Here is a 25,820-nt window from a genome sequence, read left to right as displayed (position 1 = left end):
ATTAACACCAGGTGTTTGGAGTATCTTTATCTGCTGATTGTTAAACTTTCTAGAATACACATATTTCTATTGTGTAGGATCTGGGCCTGCTGTCCCGTCATTTCCCTCTCTCTCCCTCTCTCTCCCCCTCTCTCCCCCTCTCCATCCCTCATTCATTTCAGACTCTAACCACACCCTCTAGAGCCACGCCCATTTAAGCCACGTCCACAATTTCGCGTAAACCACGCCCATTTTCGGCACGGCGCGCCGCACTTGTCTGTTTTTGCCAGGCCACGCCTGCTGACGAATGCCCCGCCCCCTAATTATTGGACAGCTCCGCCTACAGCCACAAAAGTGTCCCACATTTTTTTTTTACAATGTTGGCAACTATGCTATGGGAATGTTTGACCATTCTTCCAGAAGTGCATTTGTGAGGTCAGGCACTGATGTTGGAGAGAAGGTCTGGCTCACAGTCTCCACTTTAATTCATCCCAAAAGTATTCTATTGGGTTGAGGTCAGGACATTATGGAGGCAGTACAGAGATTGTCCAATCAGAACAAAATGCATGGCTTGGTTTATAGTTTGCACTCCTGCTACTTTTTTTTCCTTTATAATTCTTTATTCATGGCTTTGTATATTACAGACATTATGCCAAACACACGGCAGAGAAGGCCACAATAACACAGTTGCAACAAGCCAAGTACAGAATACTGAAAAAAGAACAAAAGCTGAGTAAACAAGCCAAAAATTAAAGAAAAAAAAAATGATAGCACTCAACTTCAGCTGCATGTCTGGAAATAATGCACAGTTAAGCTAACCTGGTTCACCCGAAGTCAAGTGTATACATAACCTGACTACAAGACTAGAACAAGTAACTGGTCTGGTGGGAGTCGTACTATACAATAACAAGTATCAGTGAAAATAAAATAGAATCCAAAAAATTGATAAAACATCTCATGCTACTTGACCTGTATGTTAATGAGGAATATAATATAAATAAAGACATATGAAATAAGAAAAAAAAATCATATACTGAATATATGTGTAAACCACATGAAGCTATAATTATACTGAATTCTCTATGCTAGTGGTCCCTGGTGAATATAAGAGGTTTGTCTCAGAGAAGTGACTGTACACAAGGTGTCAGGTGGGACACATCAGACAGGCCCGATGTACAGAGATGACTACAGAGTTTCATGACGGTCTGTGACCACAACTGAATGTGGATTACCAGGCTCTCCACAGTGTACGCCCTTCACAAAGACTGCACATAACTGCAAATACAGTGGCTGCCTTTAAATGCAGCAAACAACATATTGATAAAACAGACTTCCTAAAATCTGTTGGCTTGAAATGGCGGCCAGGTGGGAGCCAGAATAACAGAGATAACCTCATGGTGTTAAAGGATTCTCTTTGGGCTGTTTAAAGAGGAACTAGAATTCCGCTGTCACAAACTGCAAGCAGGCAGGCTCTTTATTGCAGAAGAGACAAGCAATGTCTCTTCTAGAATAAGCTACAACTACCTGTCTGCTTGCAGTGTTCTCTGGTGTGTAAACAGAGCTGCGCATGCATGGTCCTTGTGTGTCGGGATGACTGCATTCGCAGGTGTGACATCATCTGACACTGGCCAATGAAGACGGACAGAGACCATAATCCAGAAGAAGATGCCAGCAAGGGACAAGGAAGAAAAGGTAAGTTTAGCTTCGCTTTAAAGGAAAACCATCCTTTAGATCAGTGGTGATTCTCAACCTCAATCCTCAAGTACCCCCAACAGGCCATGTTTTGGGAATTTCTCTTAGATAAAATAGCTGTCCAATATACCAAGCCACTGACTCTGATTTAAAGCACCTGTGCAACTAAAGGAAAACCTGAAAACATGGCCTGTTGGGGGTACTGAGGTTGAGAACCAATGCTTTAGATCATTGGTATCCAAACTGCGCCCCTTTTGCTTGCCTTTATCCGGCCCCTGGGGCACTACCCCTCCCACTGATAAGAGACACTATTCTGCCAACTGACGCCAACAATGGGGCACTATACCTCCCCCTAATACCAAATGTGGTGATGTTTACTCCCACTGATGTCAGGAAAATTTCCACTCCGGCTGGCCACAATTCAGTCCCCTACTTTAGATTGCAAGTTCAAATGAGTAGGGCCCTCTGATTCCTCCTGTATTGAATTGTATTATAACTGTACTGTCTGCCCTCATGTTGCAAATTGCTGCACAAACTATTGGCGATATATAAATCCTGTATAATAATAATAATTGTAAACCTATATTCCATACTTAGGGTTAACTGCACAGATGGATAAGGAGCTGCATTAGAAGAATTGCAAAGTAGTGTGACAACTCGACACGGGCCGAGCACATGAATGCCAGCCAGAGTGTTAATCTGGAATGAGAGGGAGGATATATATAAGCAAGGTTGCCGCACCGTGTATCCACCTCCTGTAACGAAGTAGGAAGTGATGAAACGCGTCGGGTGTGGTTACGCAGCGTCCGAAGGAGACGTCAGGACCAGAACAAGTCTCTATCACCGAGTGAGATGAATACCTGACACCGTATCCGTACTAAGGGCACAAATTGCTTTTAATGTCTGACTGGCTTTTTATTCTTGAATAAATTGTTTGGCACGGTTATTGTACCATTGGAGGCATTCTTTTTTCTTTTATATAACATCTGGCCATTTATCAACCTTGTGGGGGCACATCCATATAGACATCTATATGAGGCGAGAGCTGGTGTATTAAAATATAGAGCATGTCATGCCAACCATGAGAATGGAAATCTGGTGAGTTCTTTTCTGTTGGTGAGAGGGATCACCTGTGCACGTGAGGAGGTGCATTGTTTAAGGATATCCCAGCCAAGAAGGATTGAATCACCGTTGGTCATTAGCAGAAGCACTTGATGGAATTTATCAGCACAAAACACTGTATGGTCTTTTTTTTTTTCTTATGGACAATATATGTTTGTGATCATTTGTACTGAGAACACGTATATATCACAGTGCTACTTTTAGCGTGAATAATTTGCACTTTGATATTTTTGTATATTCCATACTTGTCTTCCTTCAGATTCCAAAACTGTAAGATTGTCCTCGCCATTGAAAATTAGTGATGCAACCAATAGAGTAGTAATTTTTTTCATTCAGCCAGCAGACTGCCTAAAATTGCCAATACTGATTCATATAACGGCGGGGAGTCAGAATACATTGATCAGCGCAGTCGACTATGGCCTGCGGTGCTGATTGAGCAGAAAAATACCGTCAGGCTGCCCATACGTGGATCAAAATTCAGCCGATTTCTGCTGAACCAGCTGAATTTTGATCCATGTATGGCTGGCTTTAGGATTTACTTATTAAAAACTATTATGGTTCCTCACCACACATATTACACTCTGATTGTACAATCTCCTTTAGATCTACCAAGCATTATATAATGCAAACGCCTGCTTGATTGAATACACGTTGATTGGATAGTTAGGTAGGTGCTCATATTACTTGGTTAGTAATATTATATTATATTATGTTAGTTTTGGTAGGTCTAAAGTTGGTTCTAATGCTACTGGCTGTGTCTACTGGTGTTGGACCTATCAAGGAACCCCCTAGCGTACTCTGGAGGAAACCTAGGGTACCATGGATCCCTGGCTGAGAACATAATATGGAGAAAGGGGTGCTTTATATAGAGCCCTGAGGAAAACACATATTTAAAAAAAAAAAAAAAAAGGATTCCTCTTCTCTGCCTTCCTTGGCGTCTGTGTGTCACTGACCTCTGTGGTATGGGGGGGTGGAGGGCAGTTATTAGATTATACTGCATGAATACACTTTTTAAGTTTAATATATGACTCCTAGTAATATGAATGTGTGACAGGGTAGATATAAATCAATGATTTTTTTAAAAAATCAGATTTTTTTTTTTATTTATTTAAATCGATTTTTTTTTTTTTTTATATCAAATTTATTTTAATAAAATGCTTTTGGAGTAGAGATCAATCTAAAGCTAGTTTTCTATTTAAGATACATTAATAATTTAGTTTATTCAACATTAAATTGAGCTTAGTTATGTAGCATGAGGCTGTATATTCTGCAATATTTACATTTTTAGTAAACTCATTCAATGAATCCAAGCTCTGCAAGCTGAGAAAACATACACTGCATTGATGCATTCACAACATTTTTAACCATGAGATAAAACAAAGTTCAGGAATATTCCTTTATCCCATTGTTTTGCAACTCTATGTACACTACAAACTGTATGATTGAATTGGTTTTGATATTGCTGTTTTACTAACCTGACAGCTTATTATTCTAAATAGGAAACCTTCCTTTTGTTTGCAAATATAAAAGATTCTAACTACCAGCATGAATAAGTCCTTACATTTAAAGAGCACCTGTCATTTCAGATCCATCATGGCAGCACCTGTTAGCGGGAATCCACTCACCTGCTGCCGCCACGTCACTGACCTTGTGTCACTGCCGCATCACCAGCCATCCCATTAAAGTGAATGGGACTGTCGGTGAGTCAACAATGGGTCAGAGGAGGAGCCGCTGCGGGACAGACAGTTTCTCTTTTAAAATTATGATTTAAATCAAGTTGATTTAAATCAAGCTATTTAAATAGTGATTTAACTAGTGATTTAAATTGACTTGATTTAAATCAAATCCACCCTGATGTGTGACGATGCCTTTATGTAGTTGCATTAAAAAAAATATACATGTTCATCTTAGTGTGACATTTGGACTCATTTTTAAATATAGTTCAACCCCTGTTTTCCAACCCAGTGCATGAGCTCTGCTAGCTCCTTTCATTCCTATGACTGGTCCATACTCATGGCAGCCCTCCAGCGTTCTACAGCAGTGGTCTCCAAATTGTGCACCAGGGGCCAGATGTGGCCCTTAACTTACCTTTATTCAGCCCATGGGAAACTGTTCCCCCCCCACTGATATGAGGCACTAATCCTTCCATTAATGCCAACGTTGGGGCTTTCTTCCGTGGACACCAATGATAGCCCCACTATTCCTTCCACTTACACCAATTATGAGGCATAATTCCTCCGATTAATACCAATGATGGGGCAGTATTCCTCCTCCTACTGACTAAAGGTGCTATGTAATTTTTACTCCCACTGGCCATCAAGCCTGAGACATGGTCTACTCACATCGAAGAAGGGGCATTTTCTACTCTCCCTGGTTACAGTGTGGCCTCCTAACATCTGAAGGGCAGTAAACTGGTCCTTTGTTTAGAAAGATTGGAGACCCCCCCCCTGCTCTAGAGGAATGAATGGGCTTGGCAGCACAAATGCGCAGTAGGAGATGGACACCCTTGTGAGCACCTAATCCTAGGTAGAAATGTGTCCTTACAAAGGGTGCAAACCCCAACAGGTCTGCTTTATGTTATCCTGTGTACGTTTATCAGAATGCACTTTGCAGAGAATTTTGTTACAAACAGTTAACCGGTAGAAGTGGGTAGCTGTGGGAAAAGATGATACACAGGGAATAAGTTATTTAACATAGACTTTTAAGAGACCCAGACTCCTTGGCAGCTTGCTAAGCTGTGATGAGAAGTATCCCTGTGTATTATAGTGCATTATTCAATCACTCTCTAACCATATTACCCTGGCACACGTGGATTGGGGGCCGCCTGGGAATTGTGACCTAGAATTACTGAACGCAGCCCTGCAGGCTCAGCTCTCACACAGACACGCTTCATTAGATATTATGTATTTCTCTTCATCTATGAAAATGTCTCCTTGTACAGCACAGAATTTCACAATGCAGACAAGAAATCTATATTTTTTCATGTGGTGGAGAGCAGTACAGTTTCATTTCCATTTTAGGTTAATTTTTAATGCTGAATTCCATATTATAACAATATAAATTATACCAATTTCTAGAGTGACGCTTCTCTGAGAGGCCTGCAAAATGTCCCCGCTGTCACCTAGGATTCTGTTCTGATCTCGTCACCTATATTTTTATCATCTGTGGTCTGCAATAATACATGATCACATGGTCACACCTCTTTGGCCCTCTCTAGGTTTGCACAGCATATCTCTTAAAACTGAAATTCAGATATTTGGATTTTTGCATAGTTATGCTGCTCCAGCTTGGACCAATGTAAATATACATGTGCCATATCTGGCCAAACCCCACAGAATAAACATATAATAAAATTCAATAAAAAGTGAATGTCCATATAAAGTGAACGATGTGCTCCAATCCAAAAAAGTGCAAAGTGCTCCAAAGTTTTCAAGGTGCACAAAACACCCCCTCTTGTGTCCCCACTCACCGGATGGAATGGACTCTTAGCTTTTCAGTCTAGGGGTTACTTCAGACTTATAATGGTGGCTAGGAATGGCAGCTTTACATCAATTCATCAGGCAGATCTCACATGTTTAAGATACTCATCCAAGATATATATATATCCTAAGCATGTGAGATCTGCCTAAAGAATTGATGAAAGCTGCCATTTATGGCCACCATTATAAGCCTGAAGTGACCCCTAGACTGAAAAGCTAAGGGTCCGTGCCTTTTGGTGAGTGGGGACACAAGAGGGGGTGTTTTGCGCACCTTGAAAACTTTGGAGCACTTTGCACTTTTTTGGATTGGAGCACATCGTTCACTTAATATGGACATTCACTTTTTATTGAATTTCATTACATGTTTATTCATTGATGTTGTGTTTACAAGCGCTGTAGTTTATATCTTATTTTGTTTGTCAAGTGAATAGCACCTTGTGTACAGCAGCTGCACCTTTTACCTTTATTCATTGTTATTGTTACATTTGCTACACCATTAGCGCGAGTATATATATTTAGAATATTTTGTGTTCACAATCCCCACAGAAGGCATAAATCACTGTAGTAGGCATCACTATTACAGTGATCACCTCTAGCTTCCATGCGGCTGCCCTGGTGCTTAGAGAATACAGGAGATCACTCATTTGGCACGGCCACCACTCAGAGATCACTTTGCATTTTCTCAATGAATGTAAAGAGTGCTCTGATTGGACGAGGCGGAGAGGAGGTAACATCACTGTAAAGTCATTTAACAACCACTCAAAAGAACTCATACTATTGAGCATGCAAAAAAAAGTAAAGAACAAAGTGAACAACCAAACCACAAGCATTTCCTTTTGTATAACAAATATCTGCACTGCTGAGAATAAAGCCAAATTCTAGATGTATCAAAAATAAAAAAATTAAGCAAGAACTACAATTGTCTCCAGAAGCACAAAAATTACATTGAGCACACAAGCACATGGTTAGAAACATTTACAAACTACCCAAAACAATCTCCCCCATCAGTAAGTGTAAGCTCCATAGACCAGCTGCTAAAAGACTCAATAGGAGTCCTGCTCTTGGGTGTCTCAATGCACATAAAACATGAGCAGAAACATATGAAGGAAGAAGTTCTATATTCATGGCAATAGGATAAATGGGTTGCAATAACATATCAAGATCCCGGAGTCTCAGCATTATAATCTGTATGATAAAGAGATGGACGGATGTAATCCAATATGGCATCATGACTCCATGCGTATCAGGACTATCTGTGCCTTCCTGTTAAAGTGACAACTGCATCCCTTATTTCTCCCATGGGCATGGGGGACAGGAAAACATTCCCAGAGGGGGTCACAGAAATAAACAAAACTTTTCAATTTTCCCTCTCTATCCCCCAAAAAAATGTAAATGTGTCTTGTGTAAGCATTTTAAATCCTTTCGCCAATCATTCAATAAACACACCACCATCAAGGTCATCGCACTGATGGGACTTGGAAATAGTGCATTTCTGGTACATGCACAGAATTACTGGGGTTCCCCACTATCCAGCATTAAACAAGCAAAGAGATAATTGTGAAGCTGGTTATACCGTTCATCACTATTTCAAAAAGCCAACTCCAGGCAACAAGAAAAATCCATCTGTTAAGTGTTTATGCTATCCAGGAAATACTGCAAAAGTGGGAAAGTCAGAATGCTCCCGGGTTGGACAAATAGTAAACGATCCTTCCTTTAATCCAGTTGTGTATCCATTAAATACATTTTAAATAATGATAGTATAAGTGCCTAAAATCAGTCTTTACATTAGCTTCCCATATTCCCCCTGCATTTTAGGAAAAGACTTTGAAAAGAAAGGGCCGGCACTGTGACCTGATCAGGGTTCTTTTGCTGCAGAAAACAAAGGATCAGGACAGCTGCTCTCCAAAAGCATCCAATTTTCTTCCAAATCTAAAAGCACCCAAAAAAGACACTAAAGGCAGAGGAAAGTCAACGCGTTTTGTGCTGTCTCTGCATGAAACGCATTGACTTTCTTCTCTGTCCTCACAGTGTCTTTTTTGGATGCATTACATTTGGAACAAAATTGGATGCTTTCAGAGTGCAGCCGTCTGGATAATTTGTTTTCTGCAGTGCTTATAGCGATACAAGCTGATTTGGCACCTGAATATTTAATGGGGTGCGGAAGGCAGTGGCTGTAACCCACCCTCGCCCATATCTCACCAGGATTCTTTTGCATTGTGCAGGAGAAAAGTTTACAGAAATTACTTTGTTGGTATGTTGCTGCTCTCTCACTGTCCAGTAAGCAGGTTTGGGGTGGGCAGGTGACCAAACAGTGTTGTTTAACTGTAATCTGGAAAAGTCACAGACCCACCATGGGGTGATTCTAAAAGGGGCTGCATATGTTAATTTTTGGCATATATACAGTATGCTTTTTAACTGTTGGTTGCTGGAATTAGGAATAGGCAGCATGTGTTTTCATACTTGCAAACTGCTTTTCCCAGAGTGCTGCCACTACCACAGCTATACCAAAATGAGAAACAGAAGCTTCTAGGAAGGTTGAATGTCTTTCCTCTATATACAGTCTCTCTTCAAGGCTTAACTTTTAATCTGAATTCAAGTGTTCCTCTGACAGGCTCACTTCTGCATCTTCTGCTTCTTCTGGCCACTCAAACAGAGCAACTGTCCAGAATCAACTGAGATGCCCAACATACCCCCCTGGCTGAATGGGCAAAGTACAGGTTCATTAAAAAGGGCTTGTAAGGGTCCAACAGGATTTAGTTGTTTAATCAAGGTAAGGCACAACATGGAGAGCAACAGTAATCAACAATGCTCTTAATGTGTAAGCATGACAGACACAACATTAAAAATATTACCGATTTCCTCTCCTGTTTCAGCTCCTGGACGAAGCGGATAAGTTCTGTCATAATCTGTGACGACATGTTTTCAGAGATGACTTCATGCTGCCCGGCATAGTCACTCATTTCGTTCAGTGTGTTCTGGAAGGCTTTGCATGATGTGTATCTGCAATATGAACACACAATACAAAACAATGTAGTCAAAAATAAGTTTCTATAGAACAGCCTTTCTACCTTTTTTAAACATGGGGGAACCCTTGAAATAGCTGTCAGGTCCCAGGGAACCCCTGCTAAGAAAGGCCCCCTTACATTGGTGGTTAGCGAAGAAATGCCTTTTGTGGTCATTATAAGACCTCCTTACATTGGTGATCAGTGGATGAGGAGCCCTCTTACATTGATGGTTAGTGAAGAAATGCCCTTTTACATGTGTGGTCATTGTAGAGCTACCTTACATCGGTGATCAGTGAGTTTCCTCTTACATCGGTAGCCCACTTACATTGGTTGTCATTGGCAGATTGGCCACTTTAAACTTGTGGTCAATGGGAGAAGGGCTTCATTGGCTTACATTGGTAATCAATAGGTGCGGTGTCCTCTTGGTGGTCAGTGGAGAAGTTCCCTCTTACATAGGTAGTCCAAGAGAAGGACAATCTTGCATTGGCTGTCATTGGGACAATGGCCACTTTAAACTGGTGGTCAGTGGGAGATGAGCTCTATGGGCTTACACTGATGATCAATAGGTTTGGTGCCCTCTTACACTAGCGGTCAGTGGTGAAGTTTCCTCTTACACAGGTAACCCAACAGAAGGGCCCTCTTGCATGTGTTGTCATTGGGAGAATAGCCACTTTAAACTTGTGGTCATTGGGAGAAGGGCTCCATTGGTTTACATGGGTGATCAGTGGGTGTGATGCCTCTCTTACACTGGTGGCCAGTGGAGAAGTTCTCTCTTACATCAGTAGCCCAAGAGAAGAACCCTATTACTTTGGTTGTCATTGGGAAAAATGGCCACTTTAAACTGGTGGTCAGTGGGAGAAGGGCTCCAGTGGTTTACATTGGTGATCAGTGGGTGCAGTGCCTCTCTTACAATGGTGGTCAGTGGAGAAGCTCCCTCTTACATCAGTAGCCCAAGAGAAGGACCCTATTACATTGGTTGTCATTGGAAGGATGGCCACTTTAAACTGGTGGTCAGTGGGAGAAGGGCTCCATTACACTAATGGTAATTGGAAAGAATGCTTCCCTTGCAGATAAGTAACTACTGACACCAGTATTCATTTTACCTATCTGAGAAGAAGACATTGCTCACAACTCAAGAAACCTCTATAGCAACCTCTGGAGGAACCCCAGGGTTTGACGGAATCCTAGTAAGCAAGTCTGCTCTAGTAGGTTCTGGAGGCAGAACTGCTTAGATTTTTAAAAATATTCCTTCAACAAAGTTGTCTCATTTTCTGGAACAGAGAGGGTTGTTAATATGCGAATGAGTCAGAGGATCGAGACATCTAGAATATTGTTTATCTGTGCCCACCCTGTTATAAGGTTACTGGGAGTCATTCAAAGCTATGCAGCGCTGGTCCCCACCCATACATCTTCATAACTGACATATAAAGGAGTCAAATATCTTATTGGTTAATGGGAGCAGTATTTGTTTCATTCCTCATTCAGAACTGCCTAAGCATGACACACGGGTCCCAGTTATTAATACTTCCACATGTGCCTTACTGTTTTAGCACATATAGATAGATCATTATTATGTTACAGAAACTGATATTGCTGTTGTAAAATTGTATGTTCCCAGTTTACATGAAATCAGTACTCTTCTTTAAAGCCCAGTGCACAATGCATATCCTATCTACCAATTATCCTTTGTAATGACTTGAGCTAACAGTAATATTGGTGGTCACGTGACTGCAGAAGTTCTCTCCATATTCAGCACACGGTCAGACTGGGGGGTGACTGAAGCTGTTGCCCTGCATCTCCCAGCTACTGGATACACCATCACTCTATCCTAGGAATTAATGCAAAGTCAACAAGGGAATGTTGGGCCTTGAAGACTGAAGAGGATCATCCTTGATTTGCTGTTTGTAAAAAAGTGGCCGACTATGGATGCCAGTTGTCAGAATACAATAGCCGGTACTGTATATTTCTCCATGTAAGCTGGGGATGGGGAAATCAAGTGAACTCTCTTGGTAAGCCCATGGGCCTGAACAAGAGAAATATAACATGTATGGCCAGCTTTAGTCAGAGTCAATGAAATAGCTTATCTATCCCAGACCAAGTAGCTACAGGAGTCTCAAACTGGTGGCCCTCAAGCTGTTGCAAAACTAGAAGTCCCATCATGCCTCTGCCTGTGGGAGTTACGCTTGTAATTGTCAGCCTTGCAATGCCTCATGGGACTTGTAGTTTCGCAACAGCTGGAGGGCCGCGAGTTTGAGACCCCAGAGCTACATTATCAATCTCTACATTTTGTAGAATACATTCAGAGAACGCAAGCAGGCAACGCTATGTCAAAAGGTACTAAAAGGTAAACAATGGTATAATAACCTCAACATTTTTGCTCACTGAAAATACATTTTATTTTTACCTAAAAATTAAGCTCTGCTCATTTGTACAGGGCTCATGGGCTATGCCAACAGGTAAAGAGACCCTGTCACCACACTATTAATTTCACTTCTTCCTATAAGATTATATGTATAGTTACTGCATTTTATCAGGGATGCGCAAATCATATCGCCCGACACCCGGGACGTGCAGTTTCGGGTATCGGGTAGGTGGTTTTTATTTACATTTAGCCCTGCTACAGGTAAGCAGTAGGGTTTACTTTTTTCTTTTTGCCCCTTATTGGGGCGGACACTGGAGCTTGATTTGGCTGCTCACCACGCGCTTGTACTGAGCACCCAAGTGTTTCCGTGTCCGAGGGTAACCTGAAGAAATTACATTTTTGGGTTTTTTTCTCACTGAGCCCAGCGCCTCAATTACTCGCTCAGCAGATGCGCTTCTGGTGAGCGCTAAGAGAGCCAGACACTCCCCTTTCCTGATGAGCACCCAATCAGTGCTCGTCACACTGTAAGGTCTCTCCCCTTCCTGTTTGTCCCCCGATGCGGTGCTGGAGACAGGCAGGGAGACAAGTAAGAGATAAACAGCGCAATGTTAAAAAAAATTTAAAGTTTGAGTCACCATAAAACCCCTTTCCTTTTTAAAAGGCCCAGACATTCCTAAAAGCACCCCTGCCTAATAAAAAATACCAACCTTTCATATTTTCCATCCAGGCAAAGCCATTTGAAGATTTAAAGGGACATATATCCATTGAAAATCCCTAGTAAAAAAACGGTCTTCTTCAGTAGTATTATAACTGAATTAGACAGTTGTCTCCAGGGGCGGACTGATAACTCATGGGGCCCCCGGGCAATAGGAGATTATGGGGCGCCCAGGCAATCAGAGATTATGGGGCCACACAGTATACACACACACACAGTATACAAGCACACAGTATACACATACATGTACACACAGTATACACAGACAGATGTAAAAAAAACACAGATTTATACATACTGTCCCTGGTTTTACTGAGGCCGGCAACCCTGATGGGGCCCCCTAGTGGCCCAGGGCCCTCGGGCAATGCCCGAGTGGCTCAATGGTCAGTCCGCCCCTGGTTGTCTCCTTTTTATCAAAAGACCTTATTTAAATACGATTTGGTTAAAAAAAAAAATTTTATCAGGACAGGTAGATTGTCATGAGGGACATGTAGATTGGGACCCCAATTTAGTCCCTTGGACAAAAAAAATGCCCACACCCCTGTTTATGAATGTTATTTACATATAAAACCCTCCCCGGTGTAGGCACCCAAAAGTCCTGAGACTGCTGCTGGGTGTTGCCATCTTGGATGTGATGTCAGCAGACCCAGAGCTGTCACTCCTGTCACACTCTATAGCAGGGTGCCTTCTGAGCTCATCAGGGGCGCCGCATAGCATCCCATATTTTTACACATTGTCATGCATTTCCATGTGCTGTTAGGGAACTCTAATGTGAAAGTGGGGGGCTGAGGACTCTGATGTGAAGGGGGGGGAGGAGACTAAGGACTCTAGGGGGCTCTTATCTGTAAGAGGGGTTACTGATATGATGGTGGGACCTCATTTTAGACTGGGCTGCCTCAAGATTTTGCATATTTTTAGAGGGTGCCTTGACTAAGAGGTTGAAAATTACTGCTCTATAGTATGCGCTTCTGCTTTTCCCCTGGCTGCTACATAAAAAGTCAAAGAGGAACTGCAGTTTGCTAACACAATTTGTAATAAAAAACATCTTTGCCATTCTGAAGCTTCCCTCCAACCACTTTGCATATTATTTTATATATACTGTGATTCTGTACTTGCCAAATATTCTCCAAAAATCTCCCTCCACTAAGTCTGGCTGCGATCATTTTAACTGTGGGCGGCTGAAGCTGCTGCCTGTTTACTTCCTGGATTTACAGACACACAGAGGCACATCTCCAGCTCTGCAGCTCTCATTGGCCCTCTTATGACTCATCCCCCCTCCGTTCCTGGCAAACTCTCACGAGAGTGAGAGAGAGAGAGCTCTGCATGATATCACAAGCCTAGGCTTTTTACCAGACAAGAAACAGGAAGTGGGTTGTATAAGCTATTTACTGGTAGAAAAAAATGTTTTACTTTCCAAAGTTAAAACAACAAGGGCAGAGGATTTAATAGATGGAAAGATGAAAAAATTACTGAAGTTCCACTTTACATCAGGAGGTAAGGGGAGATGGAGCTTAGCCAGCACAGACAACAATTAGACACTTACAGAAGACGAGACGACTAGAAAGGAGGGAGAGGGCTGTTTTGACTTAACTTGAGAATTGACTAGTTGTTTTTCTAGAAAACTCAACTGCGCATTCAAGTGAAAAAGAAAATCATTTATGGAAAGGGAAAACACGCTAGTAAGCTTTTCAAATATTTCAACAAAACTACTCACAGCGCTGCCCCTTTAAATGTTCTGCGTCTACTATATATAAGTAGCAATGTTTATATCCCCATATGCACATTCATAAGTGCTCAATGATATGTGCTTAAATAGTGCGTGTGTCACTCATGACTTTACCCCTTTAAATGTACATACAAATCATATAGCCGTGACAACATACAAGCCCTCAGAGGTTTGTTAGAGAACCTTAGTGAACAAACAGCATCATGAAGGCCAAGGAACACACCAGACAGGTCATGAATAAAGTTGTGGAGAAGTTTAAAGCAGGGTTAGGTTATAAAAAAATATCCCAAGCTTTGAACGTCTCACAAAGCACTGTTCCATCCATCATCCGAAAATGGAAAGTGTATGGCACAACTGCCAACCTACCAAGGCATGGCTGTCCACCTAAACTGACAGGCCGGGCAAGGAGAGCATTAATCAGAGAAGCAACCAAGAGGCCCATGGTAACTCTGGAGGAGCTATAGAGGTCCACAGCTCAGGTGGGAGAATCTGTCCACAGGACAAATATCAGTTGTGCAACTCCACAAATCTGAGCTTTATGGAAGCGTGGCAAGAAGAAAGTCATTGCTGAAAGAAAGCTATAAGAAGCCCCGTTTGCAGTTTGTGAGAAGCCATGTGGGGGACACAGCAAACATGTGGAAGAAGGTGATCTGGTCAGATGAGACCAAAATTTAACTTTTTGGCCTTAAAGCAAAATGCTATGTGTGGCAGAAAACTAACACTGCACATCACCCTGAACACATCATCCCCACCGTGAAATATGGTGGTGGAAGCATCATGTTGTGGGGATGCTTTTCTTCAGCGGGGACAGGGAAGCTGGTCAAAGTTGATGGGAAGGTGGAGGGAGCCAAATACAGGGCAATCTTAGAAGAAAACCTGTTATGCCTCGTTTCCACTGAGCGGATCGGTTTGGGTCGGTACAGTTTGAATGGCCTAGAATGGTCCGGTCTGTTCTGGTGAGCGTTTCCACTGCAAGTGGGACCACAAGGGGCCATACAGGGTTTAGAAAAAATGCCTCAGCATAGCACAGCAGAGGGTTTTCTGTCAGCCAATCAGTGGAATGTATCCTAGCTCCGCCCTAACCGAACCGTTCCATTTTCTATGGCCCCACATCTAAAGCAGGACCCTGAATGGTGCGGTTCGGTTTGGTTGTATGGGCCGCTTTCATAATGGAAACACCCAAAATAGCGTACCGTACCGAACCGAACCGATCCGCTCAGTGGAAACAAGGCATTAGAGTCTGCAAAAGGCTTAAGAGTGGGGCGGAGGTTCATCCTTCAGCAGGACAACAACCCTAAACATACAGCCAGAGCTACAATGGAATGGTTTAGATCAAATCATATTCATGTGTTAGAATGGCCCAGTCAAAATCCAGACCTGAATCCAACTTTTGATTACAAAAGTGCAGTCTCTCGTGTTGAAATGAATCACTCCTGTGCAACGCAGACACAATATCATGCCCCTCTCTTGTGCCCACACTCACCAAAACAATATAGATCAAGTGCACTGTATATATTGATATTAAGTCCATTCAAATACTGGGGTGTCTGGATAACCAGATGCTGTATATGTGTTCTTCTCGGATGTCCTCTCCTCCATTCCGTTCCTCTGTCCTTCCAAGCTATGTAGAAGCCCGGATGTTTCTCATGGGTGAAGGAACAAAAAAGGGAATGCTCCTATAGTGTAAATCTACTTTATTAAAACAAACAAAAAAAAAAAAAAAACAGGTTTCATTCGTTGACAAATGTTACAAACACAAATCAGATTGACTCGTAAGTGCCTCTCGTCGGATATGACGTCACTGGTGAAAACCCCACCTAACGCTTTTCGCCCCTCTCGCTGGGCGTCTTCAGAAGTCTTCTGAAAACGCCTACTGGTAGAAGCGAAACACGTTAGGTGGGTTTTCATTAGTGATATCATACCTGACTCGAGAGGCACACGCCAGCACGAGTTAATCTGATCCGTGTTTGTAAAATTTGTCAGCAAGGAAGTGCAACCTGTTCATTTAAAATTATGCTTTAATAAAGTAAATTTACACTATGGGAGCATTTCCTTGTTTGTTCCTTCACCCATGAGAAACATCGGGGCTTCTACGTAGCCTGGAATAACAGAGGAAAGGAGGGGAGGAGAGGACATCTGAGGAGAACACATACTGTATATCTGGTTATCCAGACACACCAGTATTTGAAGTGACCTTGATATTTATTGTATTGGTGAGTGTGGGCACAAGAAGAGGGGGCACGATATTGTGTCTGCACTGCACAGGGGTGATTCGTTTCAGCACGAGAGACTGCACTTTTGTAATCACACCAAACGATCACGGATGGACTAAGTGTGAATGATTATTTGTCTTAGGCTGCATTCACACATTGGTCTTGTGAATTGCGGGCAGATTTATGCCCGGCGATTTCAAAACGCCCAGGGGTGAATGTCAAATCGCACATTTCCGAAACGCAGTGCAGTTCTGCCGTGATTGTCCCGCTGCAATCAGGGCAAACCACATTGCGTAAAGCTGGTCACCAAAAAAAAAAAGTTCAGGAGCTTCTTTTGAGCGACATGCTTCACACTATGCATTTTTAGGTGCCATTCAAATATACAACTGAAATGTGTGCTGTGCGATTTGTCACACCTCAGCGTTTTGAAATTGCAGGGAGAATTGTGGCAAATCTGCCCGCGATTCAAAATGCCCAGGTGTGAATGCATCCTTATGCACATTGATGTAGTATTTAAGCAACACTGAAGATTAGGAGAAAAGTTTGTAACATTGTGGATTATATGTTGTCACAGCTAAATTATTTTTATGTACATTTAAAGGGGTAATGTCATGAGTGGCACATATAGTATTTAGACACATTATATCATTGAGAGCACTTATGAATTTGCATATGAGGATATAAACATTGCTACTTATATATAGTATACTCAGACAATTTAAAGGGGTGGTGCTGAGTTTTATTGAAATATTTAGAGGTGTATGCCTTACTAACAGCAGCAAACCCACCAGCGACGGCCGGTCCATACGGGGCGCTGCCCCCCTAATCTCCATGCGTTGCCCCCTAATCTCCATGCGGGGAGCTGGACTCAAGGTTTCTATGAGCTTTTTTTTTTTTTTTTGAAGCACATGATTAGAACCTGAGGCTCTACTTGGCTTCAAAAAGGTTGGGCTCGGGGCGAACCCACCCACTTGTGACATTAGCGAATCAATATTCGCTATTGTCTTGCGGCTTATCCTACCAGCCAATCAGGACAAGAGTCTTAAGACCAGATCAGCCGCAACCTGGATAGGGTAAGGGTAGACCTGGTGGGGGGGGGGTTGTTTACCCCCCCCAAAAAACAGAGCACCAGCCGCCACTGTAGCCCACAATTAGCCCAAGTTCTCACTGATGCGGGTTAGAAATCGTGCGGGTTCAGTTCGGCAATGCAGTCCGACTTCGGGGGTGATTTGACAGACATTTGTGCAGAATCATGCACATGTGTCTATACAAATCGCCCCCCGAAGTCATCAAAAGTAGAACAGGAACTACTTTTGGGAAGAGATGCAGCGCTGCAAAGTCGGCGTCGCACCGATTTGGACGGTGCCATTGCTAGCAATAGCCGCTGATTTGGCATGCGATTTGGCATGTCAAATCGCATGCCAAATAGGCCCAATGTGAACGTGGGCTAATATTAGAAGTCCACACACATAATTTAACCTTAGCTCAATTATTCTAACGACATAAGAGGGGTATATAGGGGAGTACCATTTTAAATATCATTTTTAAGTGAACAGATAGAGAGGGGCAGCGCTGTAACCTTTTAGTTGATAAGCTTTTTAAATACTTGATTTTTGCTTGCAGTTTTTTAAATAGGTGACAGGGTCTCTTTAAAGGATATCTTTACTTTGATATAGTTATCCAGTAATCCCTCTCCCTATTACACCCAAAAGTTTATTCACATGTCCACACTCTTGCCAGATCTATATAGTGTGACCAACGAAGAGCTGAACAGATGTCGCTGAAAACTCCCCTGGCTGATCCAGTTTTTCTTCTATCCCATTTATTCATATAAAGAGGCCATCTATTGTGTATCCCAATGATAGATGGCCTCTCTACTGAAATAAATGGGATTTTTTTCTGCACATACACAGAAGTGAGGGGGCTCCCCGTGATCTGCACAGAGCGGATCCGGCAGAATCCATAACAATGGGGGCTGGTATGGGGGTAAATTAAAGGAATACATTATGAAAGTAATCTGTTAAGCAATAAGAAAAATAGTTAGGTGTAACTTGCAGTGTTGCTCTGAGAAGTGAAAGAAAAGAGTGAGGAATTTCCAGAAATAAATCTGGGGTACAGAGCAAGTGAGCAGTAGCTCTTGATTTTCACAGCCTGTAAACTAGTGATAGACATGATAAATACAATTAAACTAACAACACAGCCTCATATGGGAGGTGGTCACCCTAGGCTGGCGAGGTTGACTTTACTCCTCCCTGTGCAGTGTGGTGGCCTGGCACTACCGGACTTATTACTGGGCGGCCATCTTAGTCACTACTCGTTAGTGGTTTACGCATTCCTGAGCTAATGTGGTGGTGTGCCTTGAGGCTGCCAGTCTAGTTTCCCTCCAGGAGTTTGGGAAATTGGTCTATAGGGGTCCTCGGGCTTACCCTACTTTGCCACACCCCACTAGGGCTACGGTTCGGGTCTGGGCTGTAGCTAGGAGGAGATTTCTTCATCCACATAAATGGTCTCCGTTCAGCCCGCAATAGGGCAACACCAACCTCCCACATTTTTGTTCCCTACCTGACCCTCAACTTTGGGCCAGGTACGGGATTAAGACTCTGCGAGATGTGTTCTCAGCAGTCACCCTGCTTTCCATTCCAGACCTTAGGGCCAAATTAAAACTGCCAGGCTGGATGATATTCCGATACTTTCAATTGCACCATCCCGCAGGAGCTCAGTTTCCTGTTTCTCCGACCCTTAATATGGACTCTATTGAGGAACTTCTGGCTCAAGAATAGCTGCCCAAACCCCTGTCTGCTCTTTACCTGGATTTGCTTAGCATTGACTCCCCTTAAATGGAACGACTATGGGATCTGTGGAAGACTGACCTTCCTGACCTTGATAGAGAGGACTGGGAGAACTGTCTTGAGGACAGTACCAAACTGTTAAGTTCCTCATGGGACAAATTAATTCAGATTAAATATCCCCAGAGATCGCCAGAGCGTACCCGCTGTGGGGATGGTATAGGTACATATCTTCACATGTTCTGGAGTTGTCCGGGGGTGGCTCATTTCTAGGGAGAGATGGTTGAACTTATTAATTTCCATCTTCAGTTGGCGCTTCTGATCACTTCTGAACTGATATTATTAGGAATTCAGTATAATGAACAGAGGCCTAGATGCACTAAACTACTAATCTCTTATCTGTTTCATTATTCTAAAAGAGAAATTGTATTCAAGTGGAATACCGGTCCCTCCCCCCTCCGTAGCTTCTTAGGAAAAGTCTATTAACGCTGTTCCTCCCATGTAGAAGTTGACATATCAGCAGGAACTGCCCTAAAAAGTTTAATAGGGTGTGGCAGCCATGGACTGCGTAGGTGAAGAGGGTTCTCCTCTTGCACATTGTATACCTGTCGGTGTGGCTGTGATACCCTCCGAATATGTTCTTGAATGTCTTTGAGGATGGGCACTGTTATCATAAATTTTCTGTTAAGCTTTGCCTACGCCTAACTTCTGTTATGGGGACTATGGGGGAGATTTACTAAACCTGGAGCACTCAGAATCTGGGGCAGCTGTGCATGGGAGTCAATCAGCTTCTAACTTCAGACTGTTCAATGAAGCCATGACAATAAAACCTGGAAGCTGATTGGTTTCTATGCAGAGCTGAACCAGATTTTGTGCTCCCCAGCTTAAGTAAATGACCCCCCCCCCCATTTCTTCATTGTCAGTGTGCAATATATTACTTTGATTACTTCCATATTATTGACTTTGTACTATGCCTTTGTTTCAATAAAGGAACTATGGGTGTGATTTACAAAATCCGTGCACCATCAGTTAAGGTGCACTGCGAGGCACAACGCACATTTCCATATTTACGAAATGGTGCGCCGGTAACAGAGTGCGAATCCCCCATTTACTATATCGATCTCGACGCACAGGAGAATGCAATCTGTGCGCCACTATGGACATGGTGCATGGCATCTCCAAATCAATACTGACAGAAGATGGAGGTGCCAATATTATGGGGTGATGTGAGGAGGTTTACTAACAACTGCCCAAGTAACAAATATGCCCAAAATAGAATGAGAAAGTAACTTTTTCAGAGAAAACCTGCTGTGCCTGCAAGTACGTTTAGAACTGTGTGAGATCAATGTAAGCAGTGTGCACACGCAAGCGGTTGTTGCACTCGTTCACATGCGTTTGTTCACTGCGCGGCCAAAATCTTAGTAAATTTTAAGCAACGTACATGCAATTGCATGGGTTGAACGGGCGCACCTCTAAACTTGACACATTTTTTTTACGCTGGTTCATCTTTATGTATTTTTTTAAATTAGATTTGCACACAGGTCATGTTAGCATGTTACGTTGCCAACATGTGACATGCACCTTTGTGGTTGTCCAAATTGGTGACACTAATATATGTCCAGGGTGGGACCTGGGCCCCCATACCCATTTTAAGGCCAATAACTAGAATATAAACAAGCCAAGTGGCGACTCGCAAAATTACCAAGTCAGTTCCCATAGACTGCAATGGTATTTGTTGTATAATTTTCGGCCATGTTAGGCTCTTTGTTTGCCCCCTGGACTGGGGGGTGTTTGTCCCATCTGTAATTTTGTAGCATGCTGGATGATGTGCCTAATTTTGGACAGGGGGTGGCTTATTTTGTGCTAGCTGCATTTGGGTTGTTCCGGACATGCTCAGGGACTTTTGGTTTTTTTTTGTGCTTTGTGTGTGTGAACAGCACTTGGATTTTTCTAGGTATGCTCAGAGAGTGTGCACATTGGGTGAACTTGCATTTTGTGTGTTTCATGAACTGTGCATGTGTTTTCAATTGCCTCATTAGCACGCAAACTGTAAAGGTTGCAGATAGCATTCTTTACCTTGCCCTGAAAAGAGGCATGTGTGTTGCATTATTTTGCAAAATCTTCCTCAAGTTGTTGTGACTACTAAATGTTTAAATCCTTAATAGCAATTTTAATTCCTGTTAATTTCCTCTGCAAAATGGTCAGACCTCAAAACCATATTTTGTTAGTTTCTCAAATTAACATACATGTGCATTTTTTGATTTCCTTGCTCTTTTCCAAGTCCTGTTTTGTTGACCAATACAATTTGTAGCAGTTTTTTATGTTTTATGTGTTTTGTTAATAATTTGTTTTGCAGATGCATGCTCAATCCAAGTAATGCATTTTACATCCCCCCCCCAAACAATTTTCATGCAATAGATTTCCAAGCTGCAGCTTAACTAGGCTGATTGGCATGGCAAAACAAAAGGTGTGATTTGTCTAAAAAGCTACTTTCCTGGTGCCTTCATGGTAGCATATGCATGAATTGTGCGTATGCTGCCGTGGATAGACACCAGGAAAGGAAAGTTAGAGAGAGGTAAGTATTCAATTTTCCATTTTAGCGCAGTGGCTCTCAGCCTGATTTCTCAAGTATCCCTGACAGGACACATTTTGGGAATTTATCTTAGCTAAAATAGCTGTCCAAAATACCAAGCCATTGACTGTGATTTAAAGCACCTGTGCAAGATGAAGGAAAACCTGTTGGTGGTACTTGAGGACAGGGTTGAGAACCACTGATTTAGAACACTGAGCTAAAATCTAGCTCAAGACAATCATATTCTAATTGTGGGCATTTGAGGGAAACCAAGTGAGTGTTAGAACCCCTGCTTGTCTTTTTTAGGTTGGGCTTTGTGTCCCTTTTCTAAAAATTGGCTTCACTTCCTGTCCTGTCAAAACCCTACCGATGTCTTTCCTTGGGGACACACAGATCAATCTTACTAGTGTCCCCATTAGGCATATTGCACTCTAGCGCTTTGTTGTGTACACCCCAAATTATTAGGTATTTTGGGGTTTATTAAAGGCAAATCCACTCTACAATACAAGTGTACTCGCTGTAAATCTGAGGGGAAGCACTGGTGATTTTATCATCCAATCATGTAGAAGCAAAGATGCTGTTTTTTTTTATCTTCCTTGCATGTCCCCCTTGGATCTCCGGCAAGTGCACTTGTAGTGCAAAGTGGATTTGCCTTTAGTGAATAAACCCCAAAGTCCAATATACCTAATAATTTAGGGTGTACACAGCAAAATGTTAGCGTGCAAATTATCTAATGGGGAAACTATTTAGATTGACCTGTGTGTCCCCAAGGAAAGACATTGGTAGGGTTGAAAGGAAGTGAATAAATTTAAAGGTGAAACTGGCAAAATTTGGGAGGTGTCTTCACCCTATCAGGGGTGCAGACATCCCTAAAAACTGACAAGACTTCTAATCCCTCTGCACTTTATCCCCAAGCAAACAAATTAAATTAAATCCTTTCCTATAACTTTGCAAAGACACATTCCTAAGTTCAACTGTGATGCATGTCAATGGCCCATTTAGACCTTGTTTAATAGAAAACACCAGTTGCCTTTCACTAGAAACATTTGTTAGTCCAGTCCTGGAAATCTGCATCTGCTTTACTATTAATTTCCATAAAAATTGGGTTCCTGCAGCTAGATGCGCGACCGCTGTGTATGTGAGATGCGCAACTGCTGTGTGCGCAGAGGTATGTACCCTTGGCGCATATCTGGTTCTCGGAAGCAGTGGCCAGCACACGGGAATGACATCACGCCCCTACAGGAAGTTGCTTGTACTGCTGCTAATTTCTTCCCAACACCATGTCCCGCTCACTGTTCTCTGAGGAAGAGATGATCCTTATTTGCAAATTAAGATAATTTCTGATTTATTTTTACATGGGGTGGTGTTAGTGTGGGTCATGTGTGTATGTCTAAATGATTTGGCCTCAAAACACACACCTACTTTCTGTGTACAGATTCACTTCCGGGCCAATGTATATTGCTTCCTGCTTCAGTGTTTGTGTGTGTGTGTATGTATATATATATATATATATATATATATATATATATATATATATATATATATATATATATATATAACAATATGACAAAAAGTGCAGCGCTATAAAATGAAAATGAGTTGATACAGATATGCATGTACTAAAACTAGATAATACAGTGCAAATATTAACTGTGATTATTAAACATTAATCATGTAAAATCAATACAATGCACAACAAAAAATTAAGAGGTGAAAGTCCAATGCATCATGAAGTGCACAAAATACACATATCCATATATTTCATAAGTGACTTGAGTTCATGGATTAAGATCCTAGTGCAATGTGAGTTCAGTGAGGTGGATCATTCATGAGCCCCTCACATGTTAATGTGATTTTATTCTGTTTGGAATTCCATTTTTTTACCTAAACGATCGAGTGACTCGGTTGTGGGTCATTTTGTTACATGCAGCATTGCATTGCCCTCCAATAAAGCATTTTAAAGAAGTGTTGCACTATTGGAGTTTTTTCTTCCTTTATTTACATATTCACTTACCTGCACTCTGGCATTGATGCTGTGGGATTGGATCCAATTACCACTTAGCATCTGTGGAAATTTTCCGGTGGGGAAAGCCTAACACATCAGGATATCCCTTCAAGCCTCAATCATCAAGATATCTTTCCAACAGATGCCAGAGCCTTGTATGACCCAAGCCTTGTATGACCCCCCTGAGTAAGGGCGGTCGCTGGCTTTCCGGTAAGCCTCTTGTCTCTCCGTGGTGACGGGTTTCACATGGTCAAGTTTATTTTCTATGCTTCACATTTCATGATTGACCCACCTCACTGAACTCACACTGCACTAGGATCTTAATCCATAAACTCAAGTCACTTATGAATTATATGGATATGTGTATTTTGTGCACTTCATGATGCATTGGACTTTCAACTCTTAATTTTTTGTTGTGCATTGTATTGATTTTACATGATGTTTAATAATCATGGTTAATATTTGCACTTTAATATCTAGTTTTGGTACATGCATATCTGTATCAACCAATTTTAATTTTATAGCGCTTCACTTTTTGTCATATATCTGCTTCTGTGCCTTCCATCTGGGTTATAGTGCTTAGCTGCTGTATGCTATTGTTATTTTATTATAGCACGGATATTTCTCTTATTTTTACTTATATATCTACAGATGTAGGTTCTTGTGTCCACCAGCAGAGAGAAGGTGGGTAGATGCCACACTCCCAATTCTGGAGGCATAATAATGGTCTAGCACAGGAGTCTTCTAACTATGGGCCTCCAGTTGTTCAGGAACTACACTTTCCATCATGCCTAGTCATGTCTGCAAATGTCAGAGTTTTACAATGCCTCATGGGATGTGTAGTTCCGCAACAGCTTGAGAGCCGTAGTTTAACCACTTCCCGCCCAGCCTATAGCAAAATTACTGCCAGGCAGTGGTTCAGTTATCCTGACTGGGCGTCATAGGACGTTCTTCAGGATAACAGCCCCCGCGCGCCCGTGCATCGTGGCGATCGGTGGAGCGGTGTGTCATTCTGACACACCGCTCCACCGATCTCGGTAAAGAGACTCCGGCGGAGGCTCTTTACCACGTGATCAGCTGTGTCCAATCATGGCTGATCACGATGTAAATAGGAAGAGCCGTTGATCGGCTTTTCCTCACTCGCGTCTGTCAGACGGCTCTTCCTATTCACTCCTGACGGGGGGGTCTGCGCTGATTGTTTATCAGCGCAGCCCCCTCTCAGATGACCACCCTGGACCACCAGGGACACCACTAGGACCACCAGGGAAGTGGGCAACATGTGGATGGCCAGGTATGTACCCCATGGCCATCCACATGTGCAAATTATGCTCAATCTGTGCCAATCAGTGCCCACAAATGGGCATTAATTGGCACCATTATGTACTAACAGGCATCGGTGATGCCCAGCAATGCCACCCATCAGTATCATCAGTGCCACCCATAAGTGCCCATCAGTGCCGCCTATGAGTGCCCATCAGTGCCGCATACCAGTGCAACCTATCAGTGCCACCTATCAGTGCTGCCTATCAGTGCCACCTCATTGGTGACACTTTATCGGTGCCCATCAGTGCCGCCTTATCAGTGCCCATCATTGAACGAGAAAACGTACTTATTTACAAAAAATTTTAACAGAAACAAAGAAAAACTTGTTTTTTTTCAAAATATTCGGTCTTTTTTAATTTGTTGCGCAAAAAATAAAAATCCCAGAGGTGATCAAATACCACCAAAAGAAAGCTCTATTTGTGGGAACAAAATGATAAAAAATTTGTTTGGGTACAGTGTAGCATCACCGCGCAATTGGCATTCAAAATGCGACAGCACTGAAAGGTGAAAATTGGCTTGGGCAGGAAGGTGTATAAGTGCCTGGTATTGAAGTGGTTAACGATTCCTGATCACTCTAGCATGTCTTTAAAAAAGGTGGTTTTCCATGTACCTTGTAAAATGCCCAAGAAATATCGTTAGGAAAATACAAGTGGGTCATGGCACATCTACATTCCAAATTTGGCACTTAAGATGGTCATGCACTATGAAATCTGATTGGCCAATCCCTGTACAACTCGATATTTAGGCGTAATAGGAAGACGCACTTGAACAATTAATTCAAAATATAGGAAATCAAACAGGCTCTTGCACTAAATCTAATTTATTTAAGATCTAACTGATT

General features: G+C 42.3%; 1 protein-coding gene across 1 annotated transcript in view; it reads right to left on the bottom strand.

Moving 5' to 3' along the window:
* Positions 1-25,820, bottom strand: part of FNBP1 (formin binding protein 1) — a gene marked incomplete in the record, with an annotated part of 349,112 nt that overhangs the window by 209,559 nt on the left and 113,733 nt on the right. Inside the window, 1 exon segment of the mRNA XM_073600497.1 lies at positions 9,125-9,272. Coding sequence (XP_073456598.1) covers positions 9,125-9,272 — 148 coding nt within the window.

Source organism: Aquarana catesbeiana, linkage group LG09 (genome assembly GCF_042186555.1).
Source record: "Aquarana catesbeiana isolate 2022-GZ linkage group LG09, ASM4218655v1, whole genome shotgun sequence".
Taxonomy (NCBI): domain Eukaryota; kingdom Metazoa; phylum Chordata; class Amphibia; order Anura; family Ranidae; genus Aquarana; species Aquarana catesbeiana.
Note: the sequence above shows the minus strand (reverse complement) of the source record. Positions and strands in the feature narration are given on the sequence as shown.